The following is a 26,405-nucleotide window of genomic DNA, read 5'->3' on the forward strand; positions in this document are numbered from 1 at the left end:
TTTTTTTTGGCGCCCAAATGAAATCTTCGAGGATGGATTGGCTGGAACAAGAATTGACTACAGAGATTGATAATCAAAGCACTTTAGAGTGCTTAGAAAAACTTGCTCTGTATAGTACAAATATTCGAAAAGAATTTACAGTCGTGGATGAGTGGAAGGTGCTATCGCCAAAGATACGCCATCTTTTGAAAAGCTATGGAGCTTGCATAAGAAACAGATTACAGGACCTTTCAGTCCTTGAAGACTATCTATTGGCACCTTTACATGATATTCTTTGGAACCTACATGAACTTGCAAACGATTTCTGGAAAAAGGAGGTAAACATTGGAGTAGTCTGTTGGACGGTGAGGATCTTTCGAGAAGACCTGAAATCGACGTTGATTATATCTAGGTTTTAATAGAAATATTAAAAAGTGTGCCTCTGAACAGTCTTCAAGATTCTTTCCTGGAGAAGGTAAGCGAATTTTTAGCTGCTGCTTTACTTCGGCGCCAACTTTTGTCTAGTTGTGTGTAACTGTCCTACAACTTGTAAGAGAAACATTTGAAAATTGGAGAGCGGTAAGGGTCTATATTGCTCATAAAAGGTCTCTATCGAAGAAATATCTTTATAGATGTCGGAACATTCGTCCTTATCAAAAATGGCTCTCTTCATATGCAAGTTATTTAAGGAGTTGGTGGATTTGGTAAGTAGTGAGAAAGGATTTTTATGGGTGGATGTGTTTTTCATGATATACACTTAGTCACTCGATATATTTCTGCAAAATAGTATTCTGCCATATCTACTAGAAACCTGGTGTAAAGTAAGGCCCTCTTCTTATTTTCAGCTGGCTCTTCTTGAACTAGTGTATATAGGCAATGGCGCATCTCGATCACAGCAAACTTAAGGAAAGTGGATTGGAGTGTATGATTAGTGTTTCCGATGATTTAACGCAATTAGTTGCTGTGGCTTGTTTTGAAACTCCTAATCTTGTTGGCAAAGTTTGGCTGGACTCTGTAGATGAGATATATTCTAAAGAAGATTCTTCTAATGTGATCTGCTCAGTCGTTCTTGTTGCAAGCATTCTTAAATATCAAGTAGCTTCCTTTCCTAATACAAAAAAGAAACTTGAAAATTCTCTATGTATTCTTTTTCATCTTTGTTTATTATTGATTCAAAGGTAAGCAAATTTTTGTTCTGAGTATATTCTTACTCGTTGAAGGCATTCTGGGAAGTGTAGAATGTTGATGAACAATTATATTGAAAGAAATCATCTTATAACAAGTTTGGTGTTGCTCATGGAAGACGCTTTAAACTCTTCTTGTACCAGTATCGCTGTGGACTATTTATTCTTTCATCTCACTGGGAACGATGCCTTTGTTCGGTTGCTATGTATGCTTGTAGTCAAACATGTTATTCGACGCAAAAAGATACCAAATACCATTTTTAATGACTTGCAACGGAAATTGAATGAGATAATGATCTTTGCGGAACTTTTCGACTGTAAAGCGGTACCTTTGCATCTGACGCTGCTGAAAAGGGAGTGCTTTGCAAGTAACCTATTTACGGAATCTCCATCATTAGAAGAATCTTCCAAAGAAGAAACCATAATAGGTTCACCTATGACGTCTTCCAGGAATGGGTTGACGACTGAAGACTCAAATCAGCTGGACTTTTATGGAATAGAAGAATTTAGGAAAAGAGTGACTAGTAGCTATTCGGAGTATGAAGCCTATTACTTGTTGTCTTATTTGAATTCACAGAAGTTGTCGCCAACTGAAACTCGTGCTTCTTTGCAACCCATCATGGACTGTGGTACAAGGTGGAATGGGCTACTTGTACTTGTATGTGAAACGCTTTCCTCGGCTATTCTTAACTATCCTGATTTGACTTTGTATGATACACAGTTTATTTCATTTATCAAGTCCACTTTTCGAAAAATCACCAGTTTGACCCGCAATGGTGTCAATCATCATTCGGTTCTGTTTGATGCATATTGCTTTTTAGTTTTGATGCAATTGGCAGCAACTTTTTGTCGCTTTGCTCCAGATACTTGTGTGCAACAGTTAGGAAAAGATCCTTTGCTAGCTGATTGTCTACGAAACACACTACTCAAAGAATCCCTCATGGAAGTTCCTACCCTGGAAATGGAGATGTTAAAGGAAACTATTTTAACCAAAGCCACTGAATTGAACGGAACCAGGAAGCCAACTGAGAGAGATATTGTTAATCTTGATCATTCCGTCAGGAAAGCATCCACTCGACTTTTACTGAGCTCCATTTTGGAATGGACCGAAACCCAATGGGAACAACCTTTGGAGCAAGTATGGGTACGAATTAGACAGTGCTTCGATGCATTGCTCTTGAAAGAGTCCAGAAACAAACCAGTGGAGTGATTGCAAAAGTGCTCGAGAAAATGTTTACACTCTTAGTGAAGTTTGAACCCAACTCCTATGGGACATTGGCTTGTTCACAGTTCCAAAGCTCGCCATACTTGAATATCTATCAAACGACGATAGGGAATGTATCCAGGATCCGTGTATTTCAAGAAACACTCGAGATTGTCATTCTTATGTATCATAAGACTATGTGTGAATAAGACAAAGAATGAGAATGCATCTTTTCAATGCCCCCTTTTTTGTGGTTTATTGAACGTCTTCCTCCAATCCTAAAATATCTGAAATAGTAATTAGACCCGGATGCTCTTTTATAACGTCAGGATATAAAGAACTGAGTTGTTCGGCTGATAAACTTGTAGTAACTGCAATACATCGCATTCCTAACATCACAAACATTCGAAACGGTTGTTTAGTATCAACTCACACATAAAGTGAAAAACATTCTTACCCGCTTCCTTTGCTGCCTGAATTCCTGCTGTTGCATCTTCAATGACTACGCATCTTTCAGGATTGACTCCCAATCCTTTGGCAGCTTGTAAAAAGATATCTAACCACCATCATCAGATGAAGAAAGCATCAAAAAGGAGAAACTATCAATCTACCTGGAAATGGTTTCTTTCGCTCAATCTGATCGCTCTCCACAATATAATCGAATATTTGTTCATCCAAGCCAATACCCAATAAGTTGGCACGAACTTTGATTCTATCGGCACTAGAGGCAACGGCAACGAACAGACCTACTTTTTTACAGACGGCTATCAAATCCTTTACTCCAGGATACGAATGCAACTTGCCACTCAACGCATATTGTGAAATATAGATATCGAAGAAACGCTGCTTGGCTATCACTGGATCGAAATGAGGAACGTTGTACATTTCAGCTACACCTGATAGGAACCGTTCTTCACCTTGACCTGTGAAAGCAGCAAAATGTTCAGGTTTCACTCGAACGTTGTGATATTGGGAAAACATGGTTGCGGCAGCTAAGCGACTGAGTATTTCAGAATCACATAAAACACCATCCATATCGAATAGCACGGCATCATATTTTCTTTCTCCCGATGGAATCAAGGAAACGGTGGTGCTACCAGCTTTGCCAAAGAGACCTTTTTCCATTTCTTGTAAATACTCTGATAAAACGGTGTCAGCTAACACGGAGACGGGCACACCTTGGCGTTCTGCTATATCTGATAACTGTTCGTAGTGATCCGATTCCACTGTCAAGCGAGGTAAGAGATATTTTCTTTTCAAGCCATGTCGTTCTGAAGCGTCATCACAGTGGGTAGAAGGATCGACAGAATTATCAGCTTCGGATTGTTGACTCAACCAAGGTACAAAAGTTTCTAAACATTTATGCCTCAAGTCAACGTGAGTAAATAAAAAGTGGAATGGAGTAAAACTAGTTTTATGGTATACATGGAAACTATGACGGAAGTTTAAATTCACTTGCACAAAACCCAACGCCCTCATTTCCTACTACAAGGAATGGAAGTTCCATCTTGAGATGGCTGATAACGGAAGTGATCAAGGTTTCCGTTATCTTTCTCACTGAGCCGATTGATTATATTTTGGTTGGGTTGCAAGATTCCTTTTTCTAAACTCTCCCTTTTACACTTTTTTAGAGAGCTATTGCAGTCTGAATCAATCATACTTTCCTTGACCTCTTTCCGTTTACCCCGTATCACATTCAGCCACGGAGACGAGACAATGCTAGTAAGATTTCTTGAAGTTTTAGGCTTTTGGAAAAAATCCAATATACGAATGCGAGGGCAGCAATTGGTTTTGCTAGTAGGTTGACTTGTCACCGATGGGCTTTTGTCTTTCCTAACAACTATGCCACGTTGTTTTGTGGGAGACTTGACAGTTGTTTGTTCATCCAAACAAGCAGATTTGTTACTTTGTGAATGATCTATAATACATTCCCAAGTACAAGGATGCAGTCTTCCCTGTGCAATTCCTTGTACTATATCATCCGGAATGAGAGGTCCTAGAAATTCGAGATTGGCATCCACTTTCATCATCGAATGCACTAAAGGATCATTCTCACGAAGTTGAGTGAGAAATACAAGTTTCTGATGACGATGGTCGTATACTCGTTGATACTTGAAAGTCATCAGTGCTTTGGCCATTCTTTCCCTATCATCTTGTTCAACTTGAAACTTTGGATTATTCTTGAGGAACCAAAATACTCGATCCAATGTGTGGTAACGTTTTACAATTTCATGTGCCTTTTTGATTCCCAATCCTCGAATTCCCGGAAAGAAGTCACATCCTGCAATGATACTCATCAATTGCAACATATCTTGTGTAAAATAGGACAATGCGAGTCCTTCAAGAGCACCCAAGTTTTTACGAGAAATAAGAAATCCATCTCCCGAACGACCCATTTTATATATGATTCGATTCACTCCATAGGCAATCAAGTCAGAATCTTCTGTAATCACTGCATCCACTTCATTTTGAAAACAAAGCCAGGCCAGTTGTGCATCTGCCTCATAAGGAGCAACGGTAACTGCGATTCCCATTTCTATCAAAACCTAGACGAGATAAGATAGCAACGATGACCATTTTGATAGATACATACCTGCGACACTTGATGTGCCATGATAGGAGTAATATTTACAGCTCTTTGAAAACACTCTACGGCATGAGTCCATTTCTTTTCTTTCATTAACTTTTTCCCTTTTTCTAAATACATTTCCCTAGATTCTCTTCTTATGGCTTCGGTTTCACTTTTCACGGGTAACCTAGCACCATCGAATACGACTACAGGAACCACATTGTAATAGAGTAACATCTTTATCCTTTCTATGAAATAATCCAAATATCTAAAGTTTGTAGAAGATATTATATAGCTGCAAGGTTTTGTCACATACAGCGGTTTACCTGGAAGTAGATACTCCAGTACATAGTTCTAAGGCACATCCAAAAGCACCCTTGTGCAACCAACTATATCCATCTATACCCACTCTTTTATTGGCAAATTTTTGAATATGAATAGCTTCACTGCGACATGATTGAGATTGACAAAAGACAAACGGACAAGAAAGGAACCTACGATATTGGTCGCAAAACCGGTAATAACCCTTGTATTCCCATCTTAGTATCATCAATCCAAAATTCCACATTCAATTTAAATCAACTTTTATCGTTTTTGTCCAAAAAGATTATAAAACCCGCCCTTGATCCAAAAATGAGTTTGGGCGGGTCCAAATGGCATTCGTCAAGGAATGCAACTCTATCCACTCTCTACATCAAAGTTTTCATTCAAAATTGCATCAACTACTTCAATGCCTGTTGAATGAAACGATTTGTTGCGTCTTGTTATGGACAACAGACAATTTGCGCTTCTCTGCCGCTTCCACAACTTGTATCATCTCTTGGGTTAACTGCTTCACAGGTTTCACTTCAAACTGACTCTTCTCACCTAAACCGTACTCAACCAAAGAAGATGCAACCTTTTCAGAAACATCAAACAATGCTTCGTATCCACTGGGATATACGACAACTTTTGAAATGGCCTCCGTATCTTTTACTAAATCAGGTAACGATTCGGATAAAATGCGACGTAGGAAATGGACACCAAAACCTTTCCTCTTGGCTATGGGTCGATTATCTTGAATATGAAAAGTGGCAAAACCATGTTTGGAAGTCAATAGTGACCTATGTTGTACTGTCGAATGAAAACCTCCAAGACGTGCTAACGCTGCTCCTAATAATATCTGTAACTTTTTCTCCAACTTGGTTTCATTCATAATAGCATCCAATACACTACCATTGGTTACACTGTTATATTGCTGATGGTGGATGTTCTTTATCTTGTCTTCCAAAATGGGTAACACTTGAGAAACTAAAGAATCAGGAGTACCAAGTACTTTCTTCCAAGAACGCTCCAAGGACACCATCAACAGCTGCTCTGAAGATGGAGGATGCAACCGTTCAAAACGAATACCAAGCGCTCTTTCCAGTCTCAACAACTTATCCTTTTCTGCTTGAGAATATATCAACATACTTTTACCTTTGTTTCCAGCTCTACCTGTTCTACCCGAACGATGAACGTACATATCGATGCTTTCTGGAGTGGGAGTTGGAGTATAAGTCATAAGGACAAAATCTACGTTGGGTATATCAATTCCTCTAGCAGCAACATCGGTAGCAATCAAGTTACGAAATTTGCCTTTTCGGAAACCATTGATTGCCAACTCTCTTCCATCTTGTGGAATATCTCCATGAATAACCGTAGATTCGTCACGAATATATTCCGAAGAGCCGAGCATATCTGCTTCTCTTTTCGTGGGAGTAAAAATGATACACTTTTCTCCCCCAAATACACTCAAAATGTCTCCAATCACAGCTTCTTTTGCGAAAGGAGGAACTTCAATAGCATAGTGCTTTACATCTTTGGGTATCTTTGCGTCTTTGTCCTCTCCAACCAAATCAAGAAAGGCTGGGTTCCTCATATTTTTTGCAGATTGTTGTTTGACCCAAGTAGGTAGCGTTGCCGAAAATAACAAAGTTTGTTTGTTCCCTGAAACTGCAGATAAGATTTGTTCTAACTCACTTGCAAATCCAATTTCCAACATTCTATCTGCTTCATCCAATACAATACATTGCACAAGTTCCAAATGTAACAAGTTCTTGCGACACATATCAGCTACACGTCCAGGTGTACCAACAAGAAAGGATAAGCAGTTACGTAATTGTTCTTCTTGAGGTCGATAAGGTGCTCCTCCGTATATGCAAGCACCTAATAAAGTGGTTTCCAATTTACCAAACTCCTCAAATACTTGCCTGGCCAATTCTCTGGTGGGAGCCAAGACAACGATAAAGGGAGAGCCTGTACGTTTGGTATGTGCTTTGAAGTGACCTAAACTGGCCTTTTCTATCAGAGGTAAGACATATGCCAAAGTTTTTCCCGTTCCAGTTTGCGAACGGACTACGACATCCTTTCCTTGCCAAATAGGATTCCAACATTTTTGTTGTACAGGAAACAAGCGAGTGATGCCCGATGCCTTCAAGCGTTCCTTTGTTTCTTCACGAATAGGAAGATTGTCTACATAGTGAAGAGCACTCGAATCGTCATCTACTGAACTTACCGAAAGGGTAGAATAACTCGAAGACGCTCCATAAAACTTCAAATAAAATGAAGATGACCCAACTGTTGTTGTTCTACATTTCCCAAGTGAAAGGTAAATATCATTTTTCCAAATATTCGTTGTAACTGAACGACGTTGCAGTGTTGTACAAGTTTTGGCAAACCACTGAGACCATCGCAACGTCGGTGTAAACAACGATCGATTCATTTCCCCTTTTCTTTCATGGATGGACAACGGCCATTTTTTATCTCACCGACCACCACGTGGACTATGAAGCAACAAACTCTCATAGACAAATCACGTTCAACGAACTACTAGAAGATACGTAGGCCACTAAAGGGGTCGTTGGATGCAAATCCATATCATTGAGTGAAAATACGGAATCTCTAGCAATATTTTGCACTTGTTCCTTTTGAATATTTGCTTCCCAACAACTATTAGCATCCTTGAACTTTTTTCCAAATGAAAGATCCATTTTTGCAGCAGAAGCAAAATCCCAACATAACACTTGAGCATCCTTTTTACCACTCGTAAAAACAACACCAGGATTCCAAACAGGAGAAACACCTATTCGGGAGACTCTTCCATGATGAGCAGCGATACGATATAAAGGAGCATGAACTCCTTCTCGAACGATGCGACGATCCCATGCAACCAATTCTCCTTGAGAAGTACCAGCAAAAATATAATTAGGCTGCCCACTATCCACACTGACACAAGTACAACAAATACCACTCGCAGCAATAGATAAACGTTGTGACTCTTTGGTAAAAGTACGAGTATCAAAGCAACAAACGGATCCCGTTCTTCCGGATGCAGCAACCATTGTCTCTGTAACAGTACAAATATCCGTAAAACTTACAGGTTCTAACATTCTAGACGTAGGACTATCAGGTAACTCGACATATGACAAAGAGTTTATATCATTATCAATCTGATACATTTGCAAATTTCCCTTCATAAATATATTTAGTATGATAATATGGTTCAAACCGGTCTATTTCTTCAACTCACCAAGTTGGTTGCTGCTACCAACTGATTCTTAAAGGGTAACTCAGTTAATCCAATAACAGCTTCGTAATGGAGACATCTCGAGGCTGGCTTATCAGAAAACATAGGATTATCATCGTCATTTGGTTCCAAGGATAGTTTCACCCCACACACTTGCCCTCGCAGAGTACCATAAAATAACAAAACACTGTTGGAGGAATTGGATGAGAGACTACTAGGACAAAGTACATTGATCACATCGCCAATGGGACTAGTGGTGACAGTATTTAAACTAAGATCGATAGTCGACTCCTTCGATGTGAGACTCATTTCGGATACCTGTAACTGAATTAACCGTATCCAATCACCACCGTCACCCAAACAGGAACCTATCGCTATTAAGGAGTGATTATTATCAAGATACTGGTTTCTAGTTTCTTCAAAAGGAGAAATCCAAGCTACAGAGGATAAAGGTTTGGCAAAAAATTCAATAGTTGCGGCTCTATACGGTATTTCTTTCGAGAGAATATCGTTGTCGGTACGAATATTCTTCTTCTTGGAAAAGTTCCACGGTTTTGTATTTGGACTCGTTTGCAAACTATTTGGAAGTTCCCATAGCCGAAGAGTTGAACTTTGAAAGGCGTCGGTATGTTGCGGTTTGGTGGTAGTTGCAGGACTATGTGCCAAGGAAACTTGACTTGCTCTGGATTCTAAAGTTCTTGGACGTGCCTTGTGACTGACTGAACTATACATCGTCGGTTCTTTTGTCAATGGATGAGAAAAAGTTTGGAGATTTTGTTGGATTATCACAAGAGAGAGAGGAAGGAGGAGGAGGATGGTCTCTATGAGTTTTGTAATAGATGAACATCGTTTGCAGACTTGTTTACAAAAGTCTACACATCGTAAATATGAAGAGAAAGTTTTTTGTTTGCGCTTTATGCAAATCAAGTGTTCCATTCCCCGTTCTTTACCGAGCTTTTCTATGGAAAGTGGAAGGACTTGGATGCAGTTTGAGAGACCGAGAAACTCGCTTCAACTAGGATTATCCAATGCTTGTGGAAATAAAGGAGATATCGCGATCGTTTGGCTTCGAAGAGAGTTGAGGTTGCACGATAACATTGCTTTGGTGGAGGCTGTCAAGAGCTATCGAAGGATTCTTCCGTTGTTTATCCACGAAAGTGTCTCGATGACTCACCAGAAGAGAAAGGATGAAGATAGAGGAAGTTGTTTGTTATCAGAAGACTTGTTATATGAAGACCTAAGCCAAGAACATGATTTGTTAGAAATGTGTTTGAAAGACTTGAGAAAACAATTTCGACAGTTAGGTAGCGATTTGTTGGTCATAGTATCCAATAATGCGGTGGAAAGTTTATTGGAGTTGATAAGAAGCACAAGAGCGCAAGGTTTATATTTCTATAATAGTATCTTTGCAAAGGAACGGAAACAGGAACTGGAACTGAAGCAGCGACTTGATTCTAACACTAGTGTAAATATTTATACGTTTTGGACCAACACGCTTCATCCATTTGACAAACTAATCTCCAAAAGTACTCTACATTTGGAGGATTGTGATCAGTTCGGTCAATATATTCATAACTGGGAAGTACCTAAAGATATTCCATCACCCGAATATCTCAAACCATTTCCTTATGATAGATTGGATGACAGCAAGTACAAACTAGATTTTGATATTATTTCAAGTTGCAATCAAGAGCTTAAACAAAAGTCCCATGTTTTAGCTGTCTCGGAAAGGGAAGCACTCAGTCGTTTGACCGAGTTTGTTTCATCCCAGACTTGTGGATGGATTCAACATTACCCTGATGAAGCAATGATAGATACTAAATATGGAAGAATGAATCCTTATCTTTCTCTTGGTTGTATTTCTATGCGGACTATTTTTCGTCGAGTAGTGGATAATATTCCTCATTCTTTGCGTCGGTATTGTGTCGAAATGGACTTGATATTTCGAGAGTTTCTCATGTTTCGTTATTTCCAAACTTCCAATTTGGAATTTGTGTCTTGATATTAAAATTATGAAGAGTTTGGAATCTACTTTGAAAACTTTTGTCAGGAATGAATGAATGAATGAATGAATGGCTATCACCAAATAGAGATGGGGAAGAGAGAGAGAGAGAGGAGGTTATTCGTAATCTCCATTCGATTGTGTCATGTCGTCTTCTTGTTGGATAACAAGCTTCCACTTGGTCCCATCACATCAACATACTTTTCGTAATGTATTCAACCGAAATAGAAAAACCAGACATTATTCACATACACCTACGAGGACAACTCTGATGGCCTGTGTCGCTTCCAAAGAAGACGCGAGCTCCAATGGTGCAGGACTATTTTTGCCTTCGCAAGACTCTCCAACCACTCTGACAAGATTTGTATTGGAAAATATCCGGTCTTCCAAAGCACCTGAGGATATAGTAGACCTTATTTCCAGTATTCAGTTTGCCTGCAAGAAGATTGCTTCCTTGGTCTCTAGAGCTGGAATTACCAACCTCACAGGACTCTTCAATGAAGGGAAAAGTATCAACATTCAAGGAGAGGAACAAAAGAAACTGGATATACTTTCTAATCAAGTTCTCAAGAATGCTCTCAAGTATTCTGGTAAAATGGGTGTGATAGCTTCGGAAGAAGAAGACGTTCCTGTTACCGTAGACGAAAGTTTCTCAGGAACCTATGTGGCAGTATTTGATCCCTTGGATGGTTCATCTAATTTAGATGCAGCAGTAGCTACGGGAACTATCTTTGGTATCTTTAGGCAAGAAGTATCTTGCTTGATAGAGGATATGGCTGATGATATTGAACCTTCTCAACTCAATTGTTTGGCGAATACTCTGCAACCAGGTTCTCGTTTGTTAGCTGCAGGATATTGTATGTATTCTTCATCGACTATGATGGTGCTTTCATTGGGACATGGAACACATGGGTTTACGCTGGATCCCGAAGTTGGTGAATTTGTATTGACTCATCCTTATATGAAAATACCAAAGAGAGGGCAAATTTATTCCTTCAACGAAGCCAATTATCACCAATGGGATCCTATATTACAAGAATATGTGGAAAAATTGAAAACTGGAAACAATCGTTCAGGAAAATGTTATTCTTTACGTTACATTGGTTCATTGGTAGCCGATGTACATAGAACTTTGCTCTATGGGGGTGTCTTTGGTTATCCTAGAGATAAGAAGAATCCCAACGGCAAATTGCGTCTACTCTATGAATGTGCTCCGATGAGTTATTTGATTGAACAGGCTGGTGGAAAAGCTACAAACGGTGCACAACGTATTTTGGATATAATACCCAACACGACCCATGAACGACAACCTCTTATTTTAGGTTCAGAGGAAGATGTAGATGAGTTGATGCAAGTCTATACCAAATATTCTTCCCAAATGCAAGTCTAAGTTGGTCTGAAATAAAATCCTGTCAGACAGTATTTTCTACCTCTTTGTTATGTTGTCTTATACGTGAAATGATAATATTATTGTTGGCATGTTCATGTTCTCCTCCCATTCGTTGCAATATATCCTCAATAATGTTATAAAAAGTTGAATCCTTTCTTCTACGTGAAAGCACAAATTCATTGAGGAATGTTTGTGCTGCTTCCATTTGTTGACATCGAAGACTGGAAGCCACCAAGGCTGCATAAGTATATGAATTTCCTTTGATACTCAATTGTTCCATGTGCGACCTGCCCAATTGAACCAAGTCGAAACGAACCAAGCCACCAGCAGCTTCCACCAAATACCGAAAAGTAACATTATTGGGAGTGACTAGTGAATGAATCATCTTTTCATACCATTTTACAGTTTCTTCGTATTGTTTGCTGTTGACAGAAGCTTGCATCAAAGCATTATAAGTATACCTATCAAAAGCAACTCCTCTCTCTTCCATCCAATCCACGATAACCAATGCTCTGGTATAATTATTAGAAGCAGCACAAGCCGATAACAAAACATTAAAAGTAATAACATTGGGTTGAATACCTTTGGCTTCCATTTCCTCAAAGAAACCAAAAGCTTCATCCAACCTTTTACATTTTCCTAAAGAATCAATCAAAACACTATAAGTGATTGCACGGGGGATGATTCCTTCACTATGCATCTGATTGGAAACTTCGATAGCACTTTGTAGGTTGCCAGCTCTAGCATAACCCTTTAGTATCGCATTATAAGTATACTCATCCGGAGTCTCTCCATTCTCTAATTTTAACTCTTGATAAAGCTTAAGGGCTTGTTCCATTCTATCCGTTCGAGAACAAATATCGATCATAGCATTGTACACAACCTTGTTAGGTTTCATAAAATGTTTGAGTTGTTGAAAAGTAACCCAGGCTGAATCATATTGTGGAGGGACTGTACGTGCATAAACGGCAATCATGGAACTATATACGTGGTTATCGACAGGCAGCTTATCTTCCAAATACCAACTCCACAATTTGCGAGCTTCTTCGACTGCTCTCAACTTGGCACAACAACTGAGAGCTATTGCATACGTAACGGTATTAGGTTGAGTCATATTACTATATTTCATTTCACGAACAAGAGAGAGAACTCTTTTCAATTCTCTTTTAAGGGCGGCTGAACGAATTCTCTTGTTGTACCATCCCAGTGCAGAAGTACCTGGTGGAGGAAGTACGGCACCAGTATTTTCCAAAGATGATGGAAAACGTCTCGTGCCGTGAATAGATTTCACAAATGTCTTTGTTGTCTCTTGAAAGCGAAAAGACTCCAATCTCTGTATAACTTGCTCCATTTCTGCTTCATTTTCCTTTGACTCTTTCCACGACGGCTGCTGTGTCATCGAACAAAAGAAAATGGAAGTATTTTGAAAGGCTGAATCACAAGGAGACAATACTGTTGCGGGAGTAGTAGCGAATTTTCTGATAATTCTACCAGGAAAAAGATGACAACGTGACGAATAAGAAAGGCGGTAATTACTTTCTGCTTGGTTGAAACTTGTATTTTTTGGTTTTGTATCCTCTTCCAAGCCAACCGGTGCCAATAAGGGAACAAAGAAGAAAGTAGGCATCGATGTGTCTCTACCCAATTCACCAATGACGGATGATTCACGTTTGTTGTTGTGTGTATATTATAATCAGTTTGACAAAAAGTGTATTTTAGAAGCAGAGTGAATCGATCCAATTCACTTGAAGAGTATAGAAATATATCTTTTCAATAAAGTATTTATCAGAGTGTTTGAATTTTCCAATGGCGAGAGAGTTGTAGATCTAATAGACTTTGTCATTGAAAGACTGGGCAAGTCTTTGTACAGTTCATAGAAACATGGAAGACCGTTCTTCACAAATACCTTCAGGTGATAGTGTTGAGACACTTGTTGTGGAGGACTGGGTTGACGGTGTAACGCTTCCAGAAAGAAACTTTACTGAAAGTTCCACCTCAGATATTCCTCTTGTTGTAGCAGACCTGGTACAAACCAACCCTTCTTCTTCTGTTCGTAACACTCTTTTTTCTAGAACAGAACGCAGTTGGTGTCGTCGTGTATGGTTTTGGTTTTTGGTTTTAAAACTGGTTGGACTGTCGACTAGCTTGTGGTTGTTCTTCATAGGGGTTCCTGTTGTGACTGTCATTTTGAGTATAGTTCTGCCAGTAACTTTGTTGGGTGTCGCTTTTATACTAGCTTTTGTGTTGACCACAACGGTTGCTAGAAATACAAGGCCCTATAGAAGACAAAATAACCAGTTCAATCCCACCAGATTAAGAAGTTTTCGCCCAGAAACCTCAAGCAGACAAGTGTTTCCTCTATATGAAAGCTCGTTTGTTTGGTCTCCTCGAAATCACACTAACCGTGTGATAGATTGGAGTGAATTGGGAGTGAATTCGAGAAGTTTACGTCGTTTTTTGGAAGGATTATCGGAGGGAACTATTCAGAGCTTACCTACTTATATATTCTCTAGTAACAAGGATAAAAGAGTTTGTTCCTCTGTGAGTCAGAAGGAGGAATGTTTGGATGAGGCTATCCAAGTGGATCCTATACAAGCGTCTTATCCTTGGAATACTTTTGAAACTTGTGGTGAGCATTTTACTTCTACCATAGAAACCAAAGAACCTTTGAAAGACGAAATATCTGATGAAAACCTGAGTTGTGCTATTTGTTTGGAACGCTTTCGTGATGGTGAATGTTTGAGAATATTGCCTTGTTTTCATCAGTTCCATATGGATTGTATTGACCCTTGGTTGAAACGAAAGGGTAATTGTGTTGTCTGCAAAAATTATGTTCAAGAAATATTTTGGAATCCTGTGTAAATAGTTTTGAAAAGTATCGATTTGAAACCATTCAACTTGTCTCAAATGAGTCTTTGTTATTCGTGTGCTATCCTGCGACAGGTGGCAAATACTTTTGACTCTTGTATAAAAGACCCTCAATACAGTGAGCGACGTATTCTGTTGAGTGAAGCGAGAAGACAACACAGTGAATATTGTTCACTTTTGAGTTCCAAAGTTACTCAAGTTGTGGATATTTGTGCAGACGACCAGTTACCAGACTGCGTATTTGTGGAGGATACTGCAGTGGTGGTTGGAAATATTGCAGTTATTACTCATCCTGCTCCTACTTCTCGACGACAAGAAGTAGTGGAGGTGGAGAGAGTTTTGAGAAACCTTGGTTTACAAGTTTGTTCAGTGAAAGACTACGGTTGCAACCAAGTAGTGTTGGATGGAGGTGACGTGCTTTGGACTGGAAGGCATTTATTCGTAGGAGTGGGTGAGAGAACCAACAGGGAAGCTGTTCAGGCTCTAAGAAAGTGTTTTGAATCAGTAGATGTGGTTCCCATTATTCTGGATCAAGTTATGCACTTGAAGTCAGCAGTAACATTTATCCCATATCCCACAAGCAACGAGGACAATTATGGGTTTCTAGTAGTGGCAGAAACATGTCAGGGATGTCGTGTTATTCAGGTAGGTACAGATAAGTGTAGACTTGCTGAGTATTATTCATATTTAGTAGACGATTGGTTCGGTATCCTCGAGATATGAAGTCATATGGATACCGAAAGAAGAGGCATATGCTGCCAATGTCTTATATTGTAATGGTACTGTTATCCTACCGCAGGGATTCCCAGAAGCAACCCGACGAATTGCCTCTCGTATAGGATCATTTTATTCTCTCGTTTCTGTCAACATGTCGCAATTTCGTATAGCCAATGGGGCTTTAACTTGTTGTTCAATCCTCTTTTAGTGTGTGTGTGTGTGTGTGCTCATTGACAGACCTATGCTATACTTTGTTCTACTTCGAAGACTTGTATGCCTTTACTATATCTAGAAAATGCAAGTGTATCCTTTTGTCGTCTGTTAGTTCGGGATGAAATGTACTCGCTAACCAATTTCCTTCTTGAACCAAAATAGGTTCCTTTTCAGACCCTTTACAAGCCAAAATTTGCACTCCCGACTCAACTCGCACGATGGTCGGTGCCCTTATAAGAACGGCTCGTAATGGTTTCTCTTTGAATCTCGGTGAATACACTTGCGTTTCAAAAGATTCCGTTTGTGGTCCATAAGCGTTTCTATCCACCGTGATATTCATCAATCCAAGTCTCGTTTGTGTTGGACGTCCCACGATATCTTTTGCCAACAGTATACAACCTGCACAAGTACCGAACATAGGAAGACCTAAATAAATAGTTGAAAACTTGTTTCATTGCAACGAAAACAAAGTCAACCTTGTGAACCTCGTTTTTGGATTGTTTCCAACATATCAAACTCCTCGATTAGTCTTCCAATGGTGGTGCTTTCTCCTCCGGGAATGACCAAGCCATCGATGTTATCGAGGTCTTGTTTTCCTTTCACTGGAATAGTCAGAATATCACCATCGCACTGCTTTAACATAGCTTCATGTTCTAAAAAGTCGCCTTGTAACTCCAACACCCCAATACGAAGAGTATTCGACATGGAACGAATCACAAAAGCATTGAGAAAAGGGTACGAAATGAATACTTGGACTAGTATATATTTATGTGCATCTTGTTGAACAATTCTTAAAAGAAAATACAACTTTTCTTGACAGGATGCAATAAAAATAATCCTATCTCTTTCATGCAATGACAATTTTTCGATATTGCATTTGTATCGTCCGTTGTAGTTAGTGGACGGTGAACCATGTTGAAGCTGTTGGAACCGTTTGACTTGAATGGACTAGAACTAGCCAATAGAATGGTGATGGCGCCGTTGACTCGTAACAGAGCAGGTCCACGCTTTGTGCCTACTAAAATGAACGCTTTATATTATGCCCAAAGAAGTGGTTTAGGTCTTATTATCACCGAAGCAACTCAAATATCTCAACAAGGAATGGGATATCCTGATACTCCTGGTATCTATACAGATGAACAAGTGGATGGTTGGCGAATGGTAACCGAAGCAGTCCATCGAAGAGAAGGTTGTATATTTTTACAGTTGTGGCACGTTGGAAGAGTTTCTCACTCCTCATTTCAACCAAACGGTCAACTACCAGTTGCACCTAGTGCGATTGCACCGGAAGGTGAAGTAATGACTTATGATGGCATCAAACCCTTTGAAACACCGAGAGCACTGGAAACGGAGGAAGTTGCCCATATTGTGGAAGACTATCGAAAAGCAGCAATTAATGCGAAACGTGCAGGTTTTGATGGCATAGAAATTCATAGTGCGAATGGTTATCTATTGCACGAGTTTCTAGAAGATGGCACGAATAAGAGAACCGACCGTTATGGTGGCTCCATTGAAAATAGGACGAGAATTGTGTTTGAAGTTCTCGATGCAGTGTGTAAAGTATATCCTTCCCGCAGAGTTGGCATTCGTCTTTCTCCAGATACAGAGTTTATGAGTATGAGTGACTCTGACAGACCTGCTCTTTATAGTTATTTAGTACAAGAGTTGAGTCGACGCGAACTGGCCTATTTACACCTTATCGAGCCAAGAATCAAAGGAAATGTGGATGTTGAGAAAGAGTCCTCATTGAATGTAGAATTTTTCCGTCCCTTATATAAGGGTGTTCTTATCACTGCTGGAGGTTATCAAAAGGAAACAGGAGAAGAAAGACTGCAAAAGCAACATGCGGACCTCGTAGCATATGGTCGTTGGGTGATTGCCAACCCTGACTTGCCCAGCAGATTTGAACAAAATGCACCTCTAAATCCTTATGATAGAGCCACATTCTATGGTGGTAATGAAAAGGGATACACAGATTATCCATTTTTAGATCCACGAGATTCTCAAGAAGCATTGAAGGAAGCTGAAGCAGCCGAAAGGAAATGGCGTCGCTTGTAGACATTTGTCTTCCACAAAGGAACCAAAACTATATATATATATATATATATATATATATACAAATTCCAAGAGGAGTCTTTTTTGTGTGAATGTACTAGTCATAGATACCTTTGTTCTGAATAAACATTTGTAGAGAGGGGAGAGAGAGAGAGAGAGTTCTGAAAAGTCGATTCATATCCATTCATATTGAACTGTTTTGAATGAGTTGTTCTGTTGGATGACTCGCATAATACTTTGCCAAATCCATAATAAGTTGTTTTATCTTCTCACGAAAGACCTTGATGTCTTTGTCAGTAAACCAGCTTTTGACGCGAAGATCAGCTTTCCTAGTAAAGGAACCTCCATTAGGTGGCTCTTGTAAAAATCGGATGATATAATGAATCATAAACAAACCACAATCAAACTCATTCTTTTGTTGTGGTGCTGAAACATTCCAAAGCACTAAATTTTCTTGTGGAACACAAAACGTTTGTTCTGATTCCTCCAACTGACATGGAGAGTGTCGCTTTCTCCATTCCATTTCTAAATAAGAACGAAGCAAACGTTGACAATTTCTTGAAAAACTAAATGTGCCCAAAGAATCAAAGTACAGAATGCAAGGTCTTTCTTTTGGGTCATCATAGTTGGGATTCCACGACAATATGTTACCCGGATTACAAACAACAGCTAAAGTCCAATGATGGTGCATACAAATAGGAATGAATAAGAACTTTTTAGAAAGAATTTCAATACCATTGGTCCAACGTGAAAGACATTCAATGTTGTCATGATGAGTCTCGTGCCCTGCCAATGACTGCAATCGAGTGAAAAAGAAACTATTGAAGAAATGCACTTTCCCTTGAAGCTTATAAGGAACTTGATACATTTCTATATACTTCAACATGAAGTCCACCACATTATCATTCAACATACCACATGGTTCCAATAGTTTTACATCTTCAGCTTGGATAGTTACATAACCTCTTTCTCTCCGAGGAAATATCAATAGAAAATGGTCATCATCTGTTGACGTCTCTTGGGACTGATATGGGGAAACATCCTTTGAAGTTGACTCAAGTTCTTGATAAGAAACGCCGTTCTTGGTTTCTAATGCAGGTTCACGAATGTGATGGTTTCTATTCAAGTTGCTTGATAATGTTTGTACTTTACTTTCGTTAGAAAGTAAGTCAACACTATACTGATGGTGTAACTGTGCACACTTTTGAAGAGTTTTGTTATCAGGAATATGGAGTCTCTTCCTTGTTCCAGTGCTTGGTCGTTTGGTACGCTCATTACGACAACGCATAAGCTGCGATTTCTTTGCCCATCTTTGTTCAGTCACTTGAACAGTGTGATCAGGATAGAGTTTGTTCCAACGCTGTTCTGGTTGTTGCTTTGTGAAGTATGAAGACAGTGGTGTTGGTTTCTGGCGCGAAGACTGCCTTTTGGAAAAAGTCCTCGCTTCTGAGTGAAAACTCCAATAGGGAGGGAAGTTGTTATTGCAAGTTGAAGCGTCTTTTGAATAACTGCTTTCACTAGAAACAGATGTTGATATTGGCTGCATTGAGAGAACATATTAAACCGCCATTTCATCCAAACCCAATGACGGCCATTCCTATTCAACTCTTGAAACATATTCTCTTTTAAAGCTGCTTGTAAAATAACATTATGAGCCATTGTTTATTGCATTGTCTGTGGAATGAATTTATTTAGAATAAATAGCATACAATACTGAATATTCCAATTTATGTATATATAAATATATATCCATCATTTTTAACAAAATGCATTAATTTCATCGTTTATGTGGAAAGGTCGATCGTGGTGTGTGTGTGTGTGTGTTGAATTCACCGACTCGGAAGCACTTGTAGAACAAGTAGAGGAAGAACAGTCCCTTGAATACCGTTTAAAACAATGTTAGGGTGAGAAACTTTTTTGCAACTTTTGCTATTAAGAAGATATTTCATTGGTTATACTGGCAATACTAAACGCAAGTGACGTTGTTGTTGCTTTTTATAGGGGGTTTGAAAGTACAGAACAAGCCAAAATTGGTGTAGGAACCACACTTACCAGTTCTATTGACAAAACTTGTGAAGCGAAGAGTTTGGGAGGGCCCCTTGAGAGGTCATCTGAAGATAGAAAGGATAGAGCAGGAAGCAGTACCACTCACCAAGAGGAAGTTGTTCCGTCCAATACCATCATAGTGAGGGAAATTCCAAACCCTGTAGATAGTAAAAGTTTGAAACAGTTTTTCACCAACAGCTTTGGACCTGTGCGGGATGTGAGGATTCCTCAGTCACAGTTCTCAACTCGTTCAAAAAGCTATGGTTTTGTCGAGTTTGTAAGAGTGGAAACAGCAGAAAAGGTGGTCAACAAAGCAGCTTCTGATAGCGTCATATATCAAGGTAGCAAGTTGGAGATAATGTTTGCTTCGGATGGAGTGGAAAAGAAAGGATGGGATTGTTTATCCTGTGGATATTTCAATTTCTCAAGAAGAAGGATATGCAAACAGTGTGGAGCAAAGAAAGAAATCAATGATATTCTTGGTTCTTCACAGAACAAGTTTGTAGCTGGAGATGCAGTTTTGGCTGCACAGTGGACTGCGTCATCACAAGGATTGATGGGTCAATCTCTTTATGCAAACTATTGTATGGACCCAAAGAGTGGTTGGTACTATGATCCACAGACTTTGTATTATGTGGTTGATCCGGTCAACCTTGTTTTTTATGACTGGTCAAGACAAAATTATCTTCAGTATAATTCAGCTACGGGAACTTATATTGAATTAGCAAGCACTAGTGCAAACCCATGGAATCCAAGTAAGGGTGAGGTTGTATCCACATCGTATCATAATGATAATAATAATAATAATAATAATAATATACAAACGGAGCCTACCCATGTTTTGGAACAAGTTACACAAGCAGTGTCTGAGGTTGCTAGTGTCAAGTCCGATGCAACAACGAATAGTTCTGAACAAGTGAGCTTGCAAGATGAGAGACAAGTAAGCGAGCCACAAATGCCAAGTCAAAAGGGACAAGCTGCTGTTACTCGAATGAAACCTCGAGGTAGAATTCTTTCTAATATTCAGCGATGGAATCAAAGACGTAAAGAACGTCAACAAATTTTGGAGGAGTTTGAAGAAAGTGACAAAGAAAGACAAGAAATGAAAGAAGATGGAGATGTTAAAGAAGAAGTTTCACAGTCAGGTGATGATAACTTTCCTATTACACATCAGACAGAGGTGGACAAAGCATTTGAGAAAAAGGTGGATGATAGTGCAGAGAAAGTATCCAATTGTCCAAAGATGATAGCTGATGGGACGGAACAAGTCTTTATTTGTGAACTTTGTAGACGCAAGTTCAAGTCTAACGATATTTTGGAAAAGCATATACAGTTTTCAGAACTACATCGAACCAACTTGCAGAACTCGATGTATCGCGATCGTGCAGCAGAAAGAAGACAACTACATCCTCCAGAGGATATGGATGACAGTCTTCCAAAAAAAGGTATGCATCCAAAGAAAAGATCGTTTTCATCCAAAAAGGCTTCGTCATCTTTGGATATTGAAAACAATATTGGAGCCAAGTTGATGAAGTCCATGGGTTGGAAAGAAGGTCAAGGTCTCGGAAGGTATCGTTCATATCTCTCGTATCCTATTTTGATCGGTTGTTGATATTGTTGGAAATTGTAGAGAAGGCAGTGGTATTACAGCTCCTATTAGTGCTATAGCCAATCGTGGTCAAAGTGGTCTAGGTTCAGAACCTCTCAATGATCCTGAACTGGTAGGTATATGTTGATAGATTTTGTTACATTGTTTGTGACATTTTTGATGGATAGCGTATCAATCCAACCGACTCTCAAAAGGAACGTCTAAGGAAGGAAACTATGCTTCGTTGGAAGATGAAATTTGGAAAAGTTTCCAACGAATTGTAGTGCTGAGATGTAGAACAAAGCAAGAAAAACCTTATCGATACTTTTGGTTCCATAAAGGGACTTGTTAGAATTGTGCCCACTCAGTAACTTTATATAGCAAACAACATGTTGGTGGAAGTGTTGCTCTGTTGGAAATAATCATTTTTACTATTTAACGAACAATAGAATTACTCATACAAGTTTATTTTCAATTGCAGTTAGCAACTGTTCCAGTTCGTTGCTCCATTTGGAAACTGCGTGATGACGTTCCTATATCCAAATTTCAGTATTTATCTCTCCATTAAGGAACCTTATCACTTGCCTTACTACTATTCTGACGGTGCAACTCCAAGATACCTCGTTCTTGGTCTATCGAACCTACAATTTCCTCATCCAAAATCAGCAATACCAACAGAGACTCCACATCTGCTTGTGGTATGTTGAGCGCTTTTGCAATAAAGGCAAGTTCAATTCGAGTATACGGCTGTATCAACTTTAGAAGATACTAAATTACCAGCATTTGTTATGAAGACTGTTGATAAAACACCAATTACCTACCTGTGTTCGAATACGACTTAGTAATTCTTGGATATGTGCACGAATAAAGCTATCGTCCATGATCTTGTCCTTGTTTTCTTCCAATATGCGCTCAAACTCGTGGATTTCTTTTTTCGTATATGCTTCAACTAAACTAGTCATTGCTATAATTTCTGGATTGTCCACATAAGGTTTTGCTTCGGGAGAGTCAAACGGATTGATTTCCGATAATGAAAGCATATTTGCCAACACAAGATACTTAAGACACTATATAAAAATTCCATATGAACTGACTTTCTCTAGGAATAAGATGACCAAAATTACCTGAATTCTTCGTTGACTTCCAGCTTCATCATAATTCTTAAAAGCTTCAAAAAAGTCACTAAATGCACATTCAAAGTCTTTGTTTTCAACATTCATCTTTCCACCACACTCTCGAATGATTCCCATAATCCGTGGATGAGGAATAGCTGATTTGACTTGTAATGCTTGTTCATATAACTGCTTCAACTTTTTACTATTTTTGGTAGCCGTATAAAGTTGTATTTCTAGTGCATATATTTCCAAAAGTTGAGTACCCTTTTTCTGATCTTCTGTACCATCTTCTTTGCGACAACTCTCGTGCAACTCACGTATGACTTTAGACAATCTACCGTACTCACCCGAGTCAAAATACAACTTGCCAAGTTTCAGTTTGGTTTTGAACCAAAGTCTTTCATTCATTGCATGTTTAAGAGCATTCAAGGTACACTCATAAAACTCTTGTAATAAACTCAACTGTTGAGAAGAAGAAACATAGTCTAATATTTTGTTGATACTTTTTTCGGAATAGTTCCTAGTAACTGCTGATTTGATGTAAGAAAGAAGTTCTCTATATCTTTCTAGCATTTCTCCGTATCTTCCGTGTTTGAATAATAGTTTTACGATTTGTTTGAGTGCTTTAAAACCCCACTCCCCTTTTTGAGACTCCATGGCAAGTACTTGTTCAAACCCTTTGAGAGCTTCCTCTGGATTATTTTCAATCAATGCCTTAGAGTTGTAATACTGGTTTTCAATATCAACGTCTTCTTCTTCGGACTCTTCCTCGGAGTACTCAAAGCCATAGTCTTCATACTCTTCGTCAGACATGCGTCTCAATCAACAATCACATTTTGACTATTTTTGGTGGCCAAAAGTCTTAAAGAGTCCTACACAAGTCGTTGTGTTGTGAACAAGACTCATGTTTTCAGTTGCATCATTTCTACTAGAAAATACTTGGGGAAATTCGTTGGTTCCAGCTGCTAAGTTTTTGGTTGGTTTCATCTTTTCTTTGGTTATAGTCTTACCGTGGGTTTAGGAAGACATCGATAAAGTTGTGGAAGAACATGGTGGGATCAGTATCGTTTTTCAAGCTTTAGAGCAGTTGTACACACGTTACAAAATTCTAGACTCTAGTCTTTCTAGACAAAAGAGGAGTTTTCAAGAGAAAATTCCAGACTTGACCAACGCGCTACAAGTTGTTCGCTGGTTACAATCTTCAGGTGATGGAGAACAAAAGGAACCTATGGAAACTACTTTTGAGTTGGCGGATAACGTATATTCGACAGCTTGGGTGAAGAATCCTCAAGTAGTTTATTTGTGGTTGGGTGTGAGTTGTGGTTTATGGGTACAGCGATCTTATGTCAACTGATCCATGGAAATAGGCTAATGTTATGGTGGAATATTCATTTGAAGAGGCGGAAAGTCTTTTGAAGGAAAATCTTGATGGTGCAAGAGACAAGATACAACAGTTGGAAAAAGATTTGGCTTTTTTGAGAGAACAAATGACAACTACTGAAGTTAATATTTCGAGAGTTTATACAGCACAATTGAAGAAGCAAACAAGTAACGTGGCGTAATGCTCAATGCTTTCCACTGATCGTCGTCTTTACAATAAATTGAAATTGTTGAATGATGGTTCCTGATGTCTTTCAACTCGATGCAGATACCAACGTGGAAACAAAACAGTCCAAGGTTACAACAGGTAACTCAGCAACAACAGAAGAACGAATAAGTAATAAAGAGACAACTCCTTGGAAAGTACCTTCAGGAGAACCAAAAAATGTAGGAAGACCACAGGTAATGAGGCTGTGCTTTATCAATTTCATCATCTGAAAAGGACTTTAGCAACTACAAGATGTAGCAGCTACTTGGAGTCCAGATAGTGGAAGACACGCGTTGCAGATTCCGAAAAGTATGAAGAATGTTGGAGGCCATTCATCTTCAGAAGCTTCGTCTGACACTGATTCAACTCAAAGTGTTCCCTCAGGTGATAATAACTCTTTTTTGGAAATTGGATTGGTTGTATTTACTTTTTCTATAGAAGAACTGCAACCGAAGAGGTCTGTGAGTATTTTGGCTTCGAGCATTCAAAATCTAGGTAGGCGCTATTTACCTCACGACAGCGACGACGAGGAAGAGGAAAAGACAAGTCTACTTGTCAATTCGGGAAAACCAAAACTGCACAGACACTTGGAAAGAAGTGTTACTATTGACTTTGATGGTCAGCTCGGCTCTCGACTGGGCGATAAATTATCCTCCAAGGTCGCCTCTGTAAGAAGCATAAAGGGCCCCAGAAGGTCACGTTATAGACATAGAGATGCCTTGCGTGCTATGATTGAAGCAGAGAATAAATGGCAACCTGCTGGAAAACGGTATGAATACGAAAACCTTTAGACGATTGACAATTGAAAACTGTTTGTAGATATATGGTTCCTCGAGCAGAAACTTTTTCAAATAAGATTACGACTAGTCCAACTATGGGACCTTTAGGTTCACCAGTGGTTTCTCCTCAGGAAAGCCACACTTCAGCTGCTTCTAGCCATGGCTCGGAAACTTCAACACAGAGAAAATTTGAAACAGATATTCCTGTAACTGCTTATATTTGTGAATATAGTCAAACAACATTTCGTGAATTGTATACAGAAGATCTCGCAGGTTTCTTCAATAGCCACGAAGATGAGTTGGGAATTATTCGATGGATCCATATTTGTTCTCAAGACAGCCCGCAACCTGCATTGATGCTTTTGGATAGCAAATATCGACTTCATCCTTTGGCTATTGAAGATGTTTGTTACACACCTCAGCGACCCAAAATTGATAGGTAGTTGTTAACTTAGTTGCCACTAATAAGCTATTCTGAAAATCTTGTTAGATATGACTGGATGCTATTCATTGTTGCACATTATCCACAGTTGAAAGATGAACCTGGTGGATTGGAATTGTCGTTAAATCAAGTTTCCATATTCTTTCTGAAACCTTCTAATGTTGTAATTACTTTTGAAGAACCATCGACCTCTGGAAAGAATGGAAGATGGAGTCATGTGGTTAGGGAACGGCTTACATTTAGTACAGATGATATTCGTATTCGTGATTTATCATTTCTTGTATATTCTATTCTTGATGCTCTTATTGATAGTTATTTTCCCGTTTTAGAGTTTTATGGAGAGCGAATCGAAGAAATCGAAGGTAAGTGGTTTGTTATAATGAATGAATGGCATTGATGTATTCTGTTGATAGCGGAATTGATGGATGAACCTAAACCAGATCTTATAAAAGTAAGACTGCAATGCATCAATATTCGTGTTTCGTATATTGATGATGGTCGAAGGGCATTAATAGATTGAAACGAGATATGTTCACTATGCGCCGCAATACTTGGCCATTGAGAGACATGTTTGGTCGCCTAATTACGTTGCCTGAAGTAACGAGCAACACCAAAATGTAAGAAAAAATCTTTCTATAATGAGTGCATTTTATGCTCCTTTAGGTATCTCCGTGACTGTTTTGATCATATCATACAGATCATTGATATATTGGAAGTATACCGGGATAGTTCTATGGGTCTTATCGATATTTATTTGAGTGGTGCAAATAACAAAATGCAAGAAGGTAACGATAGCCAGTTTATCGTGGAATATTGAGTGACTTGAAACAGTTATGAAAACATTGACCATCATCAGCACCATATTTATTCCATTAACATTTATTACTGGAGTGTATGGAATGAATTTTAGTTTTATGCCAGAATTGGAATATGATTATGGATATTTCTTTTTTTGGTAAGTGAAGAATATAGCCCATGTTGAAGCTTCTATTTAGATTGTGAAGGGTATTGGTCATTATGATCGTCAGCTTTCAAGTGTATATATTCAGAAAACGAGGTTGGTTATGAAATGTGTCGGTTAACGATGATTATAAAGAGCATACGTCACATACATAATAT

General features: G+C 39.0%; 16 protein-coding genes across 19 annotated transcripts; 8 read left to right on the forward strand and 8 right to left on the reverse strand.

The window, feature by feature from the left end:
* The first annotated feature begins 1 nt into the window (after position 1).
* Gasu_54150 (uncharacterized protein) lies at positions 2–2,422 on the forward strand. The gene is made up of 7 exons (XM_005703424.1): positions 2–344; positions 392–454; positions 505–558; positions 612–683; positions 741–800; positions 853–1,157; positions 1,200–2,422. Exons 1-7 carry the CDS (start codon positions 18–20, stop codon positions 2,371–2,373), a joined length of 2,055 nt encoding a protein of 684 aa, XP_005703481.1. The 5' UTR covers positions 2–17; the 3' UTR covers positions 2,374–2,422.
* Positions 2,423–2,496: 74 nt separating this feature from the next.
* On the reverse strand, positions 2,497–3,611 carry Gasu_54160 (phosphoglycolate phosphatase). Its single transcript, XM_005703425.1, has 3 exons — positions 2,979–3,611; positions 2,825–2,923; positions 2,497–2,756 (listed from the first exon to the last, which is right to left on the reverse strand). Exons 1-3 carry the CDS (start codon positions 3,490–3,492, stop codon positions 2,623–2,625), a joined length of 747 nt encoding a protein of 248 aa, XP_005703482.1. The 5' UTR covers positions 3,493–3,611; the 3' UTR covers positions 2,497–2,622.
* Positions 3,612–3,711: 100 nt separating this feature from the next.
* On the reverse strand, positions 3,712–5,521 carry Gasu_54170 (exonuclease 1). Its single transcript, XM_005703426.1, has 4 exons — positions 5,435–5,521; positions 5,263–5,382; positions 4,961–5,204; positions 3,712–4,913 (listed from the first exon to the last, which is right to left on the reverse strand). Exons 1-4 carry the CDS (start codon positions 5,473–5,475, stop codon positions 3,843–3,845), a joined length of 1,476 nt encoding a protein of 491 aa, XP_005703483.1. The 5' UTR covers positions 5,476–5,521; the 3' UTR covers positions 3,712–3,842.
* A 15-nt stretch (positions 5,522–5,536) lies between these two features.
* Positions 5,537–7,691, reverse strand: Gasu_54180 (ATP-dependent RNA helicase). The gene has a single exon (XM_005703427.1). It carries the CDS (start codon positions 7,677–7,679, stop codon positions 5,664–5,666), a length of 2,016 nt encoding a protein of 671 aa, XP_005703484.1. The 5' UTR covers positions 7,680–7,691; the 3' UTR covers positions 5,537–5,663.
* A 9-nt stretch (positions 7,692–7,700) lies between these two features.
* Positions 7,701–9,241, reverse strand: Gasu_54190 (uncharacterized protein). The gene is made up of 2 exons (XM_005703428.1): positions 8,487–9,241; positions 7,701–8,427 (listed from the first exon to the last, which is right to left on the reverse strand). The coding sequence occupies exons 1-2, from the start codon at positions 9,213–9,215 to the stop codon at positions 7,759–7,761; spliced, it is 1,398 nt and encodes a 465-aa protein (XP_005703485.1). The 5' UTR covers positions 9,216–9,241; the 3' UTR covers positions 7,701–7,758.
* A 10-nt stretch (positions 9,242–9,251) lies between these two features.
* On the forward strand, positions 9,252–10,567 carry Gasu_54200 (DNA photolyase / blue-light receptor 2). Its single transcript, XM_005703429.1, has one exon. It carries the CDS (start codon positions 9,298–9,300, stop codon positions 10,483–10,485), a length of 1,188 nt encoding a protein of 395 aa, XP_005703486.1. The 5' UTR covers positions 9,252–9,297; the 3' UTR covers positions 10,486–10,567.
* A 24-nt stretch (positions 10,568–10,591) lies between these two features.
* Positions 10,592–11,932, forward strand: Gasu_54210 (fructose-1,6-bisphosphatase I). The gene has a single exon (XM_005703430.1). The coding sequence runs from the start codon at positions 10,631–10,633 to the stop codon at positions 11,873–11,875; it is 1,245 nt and encodes a 414-aa protein (XP_005703487.1). The 5' UTR covers positions 10,592–10,630; the 3' UTR covers positions 11,876–11,932.
* Positions 11,933–12,012: 80 nt separating this feature from the next.
* Positions 12,013–13,531, reverse strand: Gasu_54220 (mitochondrial protein translocase, MPT family). Its single transcript, XM_005703431.1, has 2 exons — positions 12,163–13,531; positions 12,013–12,112 (listed from the first exon to the last, which is right to left on the reverse strand). Exons 1-2 carry the CDS (start codon positions 13,500–13,502, stop codon positions 12,052–12,054), a joined length of 1,401 nt encoding a protein of 466 aa, XP_005703488.1. The 5' UTR covers positions 13,503–13,531; the 3' UTR covers positions 12,013–12,051.
* Positions 13,532–13,661: 130 nt separating this feature from the next.
* Gasu_54230 (dimethylargininase) lies at positions 13,662–15,682 on the forward strand. 2 transcript variants are annotated; one of them, XM_005703432.1, is made up of 4 exons: positions 13,662–14,681; positions 14,742–15,298; positions 15,354–15,388; positions 15,438–15,682. In XM_005703432.1, exons 1-4 carry the CDS (start codon positions 13,757–13,759, stop codon positions 15,580–15,582), a joined length of 1,662 nt encoding a protein of 553 aa, XP_005703489.1. In that variant the 5' UTR covers positions 13,662–13,756; the 3' UTR covers positions 15,583–15,682. The 2 variants fall into 2 exon arrangements, with proteins under 2 accessions (XP_005703489.1, XP_005703490.1); XM_005703433.1 differs by having other exon boundaries at positions 14,742–15,682.
* A 4-nt stretch (positions 15,683–15,686) lies between these two features.
* Gasu_54240 (glutamine amidotransferase) lies at positions 15,687–16,401 on the reverse strand. The gene is made up of 2 exons (XM_005703434.1): positions 16,150–16,401; positions 15,687–16,099 (listed from the first exon to the last, which is right to left on the reverse strand). The coding sequence occupies exons 1-2, from the start codon at positions 16,376–16,378 to the stop codon at positions 15,717–15,719; spliced, it is 612 nt and encodes a 203-aa protein (XP_005703491.1). The 5' UTR covers positions 16,379–16,401; the 3' UTR covers positions 15,687–15,716.
* A 150-nt stretch (positions 16,402–16,551) lies between these two features.
* On the forward strand, positions 16,552–17,822 carry Gasu_54250 (NADPH2 dehydrogenase-like protein). Its single transcript, XM_005703435.1, has one exon. The coding sequence runs from the start codon at positions 16,586–16,588 to the stop codon at positions 17,729–17,731; it is 1,146 nt and encodes a 381-aa protein (XP_005703492.1). The 5' UTR covers positions 16,552–16,585; the 3' UTR covers positions 17,732–17,822.
* Positions 17,823–17,846: 24 nt separating this feature from the next.
* Gasu_54260 (sentrin-specific protease) lies at positions 17,847–19,321 on the reverse strand. The gene has a single exon (XM_005703436.1). It carries the CDS (start codon positions 19,272–19,274, stop codon positions 17,913–17,915), a length of 1,362 nt encoding a protein of 453 aa, XP_005703493.1. The 5' UTR covers positions 19,275–19,321; the 3' UTR covers positions 17,847–17,912.
* A 170-nt stretch (positions 19,322–19,491) lies between these two features.
* Gasu_54270 (RNA-binding protein) lies at positions 19,492–21,882 on the forward strand. Its single transcript, XM_005703437.1, has 4 exons — positions 19,492–19,632; positions 19,730–21,343; positions 21,405–21,495; positions 21,551–21,882. Exons 1-4 carry the CDS (start codon positions 19,625–19,627, stop codon positions 21,644–21,646), a joined length of 1,809 nt encoding a protein of 602 aa, XP_005703494.1. The 5' UTR covers positions 19,492–19,624; the 3' UTR covers positions 21,647–21,882.
* A 17-nt stretch (positions 21,883–21,899) lies between these two features.
* On the reverse strand, positions 21,900–23,291 carry Gasu_54280 (COP9 signalosome complex subunit 2). Of its 2 annotated transcripts, none has more exons than XM_005703438.1 (3): positions 22,487–23,291; positions 22,184–22,429; positions 21,900–22,130 (listed from the first exon to the last, which is right to left on the reverse strand). In XM_005703438.1, the coding sequence occupies exons 1-3, from the start codon at positions 23,288–23,290 to the stop codon at positions 21,927–21,929; spliced, it is 1,254 nt and encodes a 417-aa protein (XP_005703495.1). In that variant the 5' UTR covers position 23,291; the 3' UTR covers positions 21,900–21,926. The 2 variants fall into 2 exon arrangements, with proteins under 2 accessions (XP_005703495.1, XP_005703496.1); XM_005703439.1 differs by having other exon boundaries at positions 22,184–22,420; positions 22,478–23,291.
* A 10-nt stretch (positions 23,292–23,301) lies between these two features.
* On the forward strand, positions 23,302–24,062 carry Gasu_54290 (prefoldin subunit 3). The gene is made up of 3 exons (XM_005703440.1): positions 23,302–23,453; positions 23,499–23,789; positions 23,845–24,062. Exons 1-3 carry the CDS (start codon positions 23,382–23,384, stop codon positions 24,037–24,039), a joined length of 558 nt encoding a protein of 185 aa, XP_005703497.1. The 5' UTR covers positions 23,302–23,381; the 3' UTR covers positions 24,040–24,062.
* Positions 24,063–24,071: 9 nt separating this feature from the next.
* Gasu_54300 (metal ion (Mn2+/Co2+) transporter, MIT family) lies at positions 24,072–26,402 on the forward strand. Of its 2 annotated transcripts, XM_005703441.1 has the most exons (9): positions 24,072–24,259; positions 24,308–24,834; positions 24,885–25,283; positions 25,335–25,648; positions 25,700–25,737; positions 25,791–25,903; positions 25,950–26,071; positions 26,118–26,241; positions 26,291–26,402. In XM_005703441.1, exons 1-9 carry the CDS (start codon positions 24,092–24,094, stop codon positions 26,352–26,354), a joined length of 1,869 nt encoding a protein of 622 aa, XP_005703498.1. In that variant the 5' UTR covers positions 24,072–24,091; the 3' UTR covers positions 26,355–26,402. The 2 variants fall into 2 exon arrangements, with proteins under 2 accessions (XP_005703498.1, XP_005703499.1); XM_005703442.1 differs by having other exon boundaries at positions 26,118–26,402.
* The last annotated feature ends 3 nt before the right edge of the window (positions 26,403–26,405 follow it).

Source organism: Galdieria sulphuraria (genome assembly GCF_000341285.1).
Source record: "Galdieria sulphuraria unplaced genomic scaffold scaf_55, whole genome shotgun sequence".
NCBI classification, from domain to species: Eukaryota; Rhodophyta; class Bangiophyceae; order Galdieriales; family Galdieriaceae; genus Galdieria; species Galdieria sulphuraria.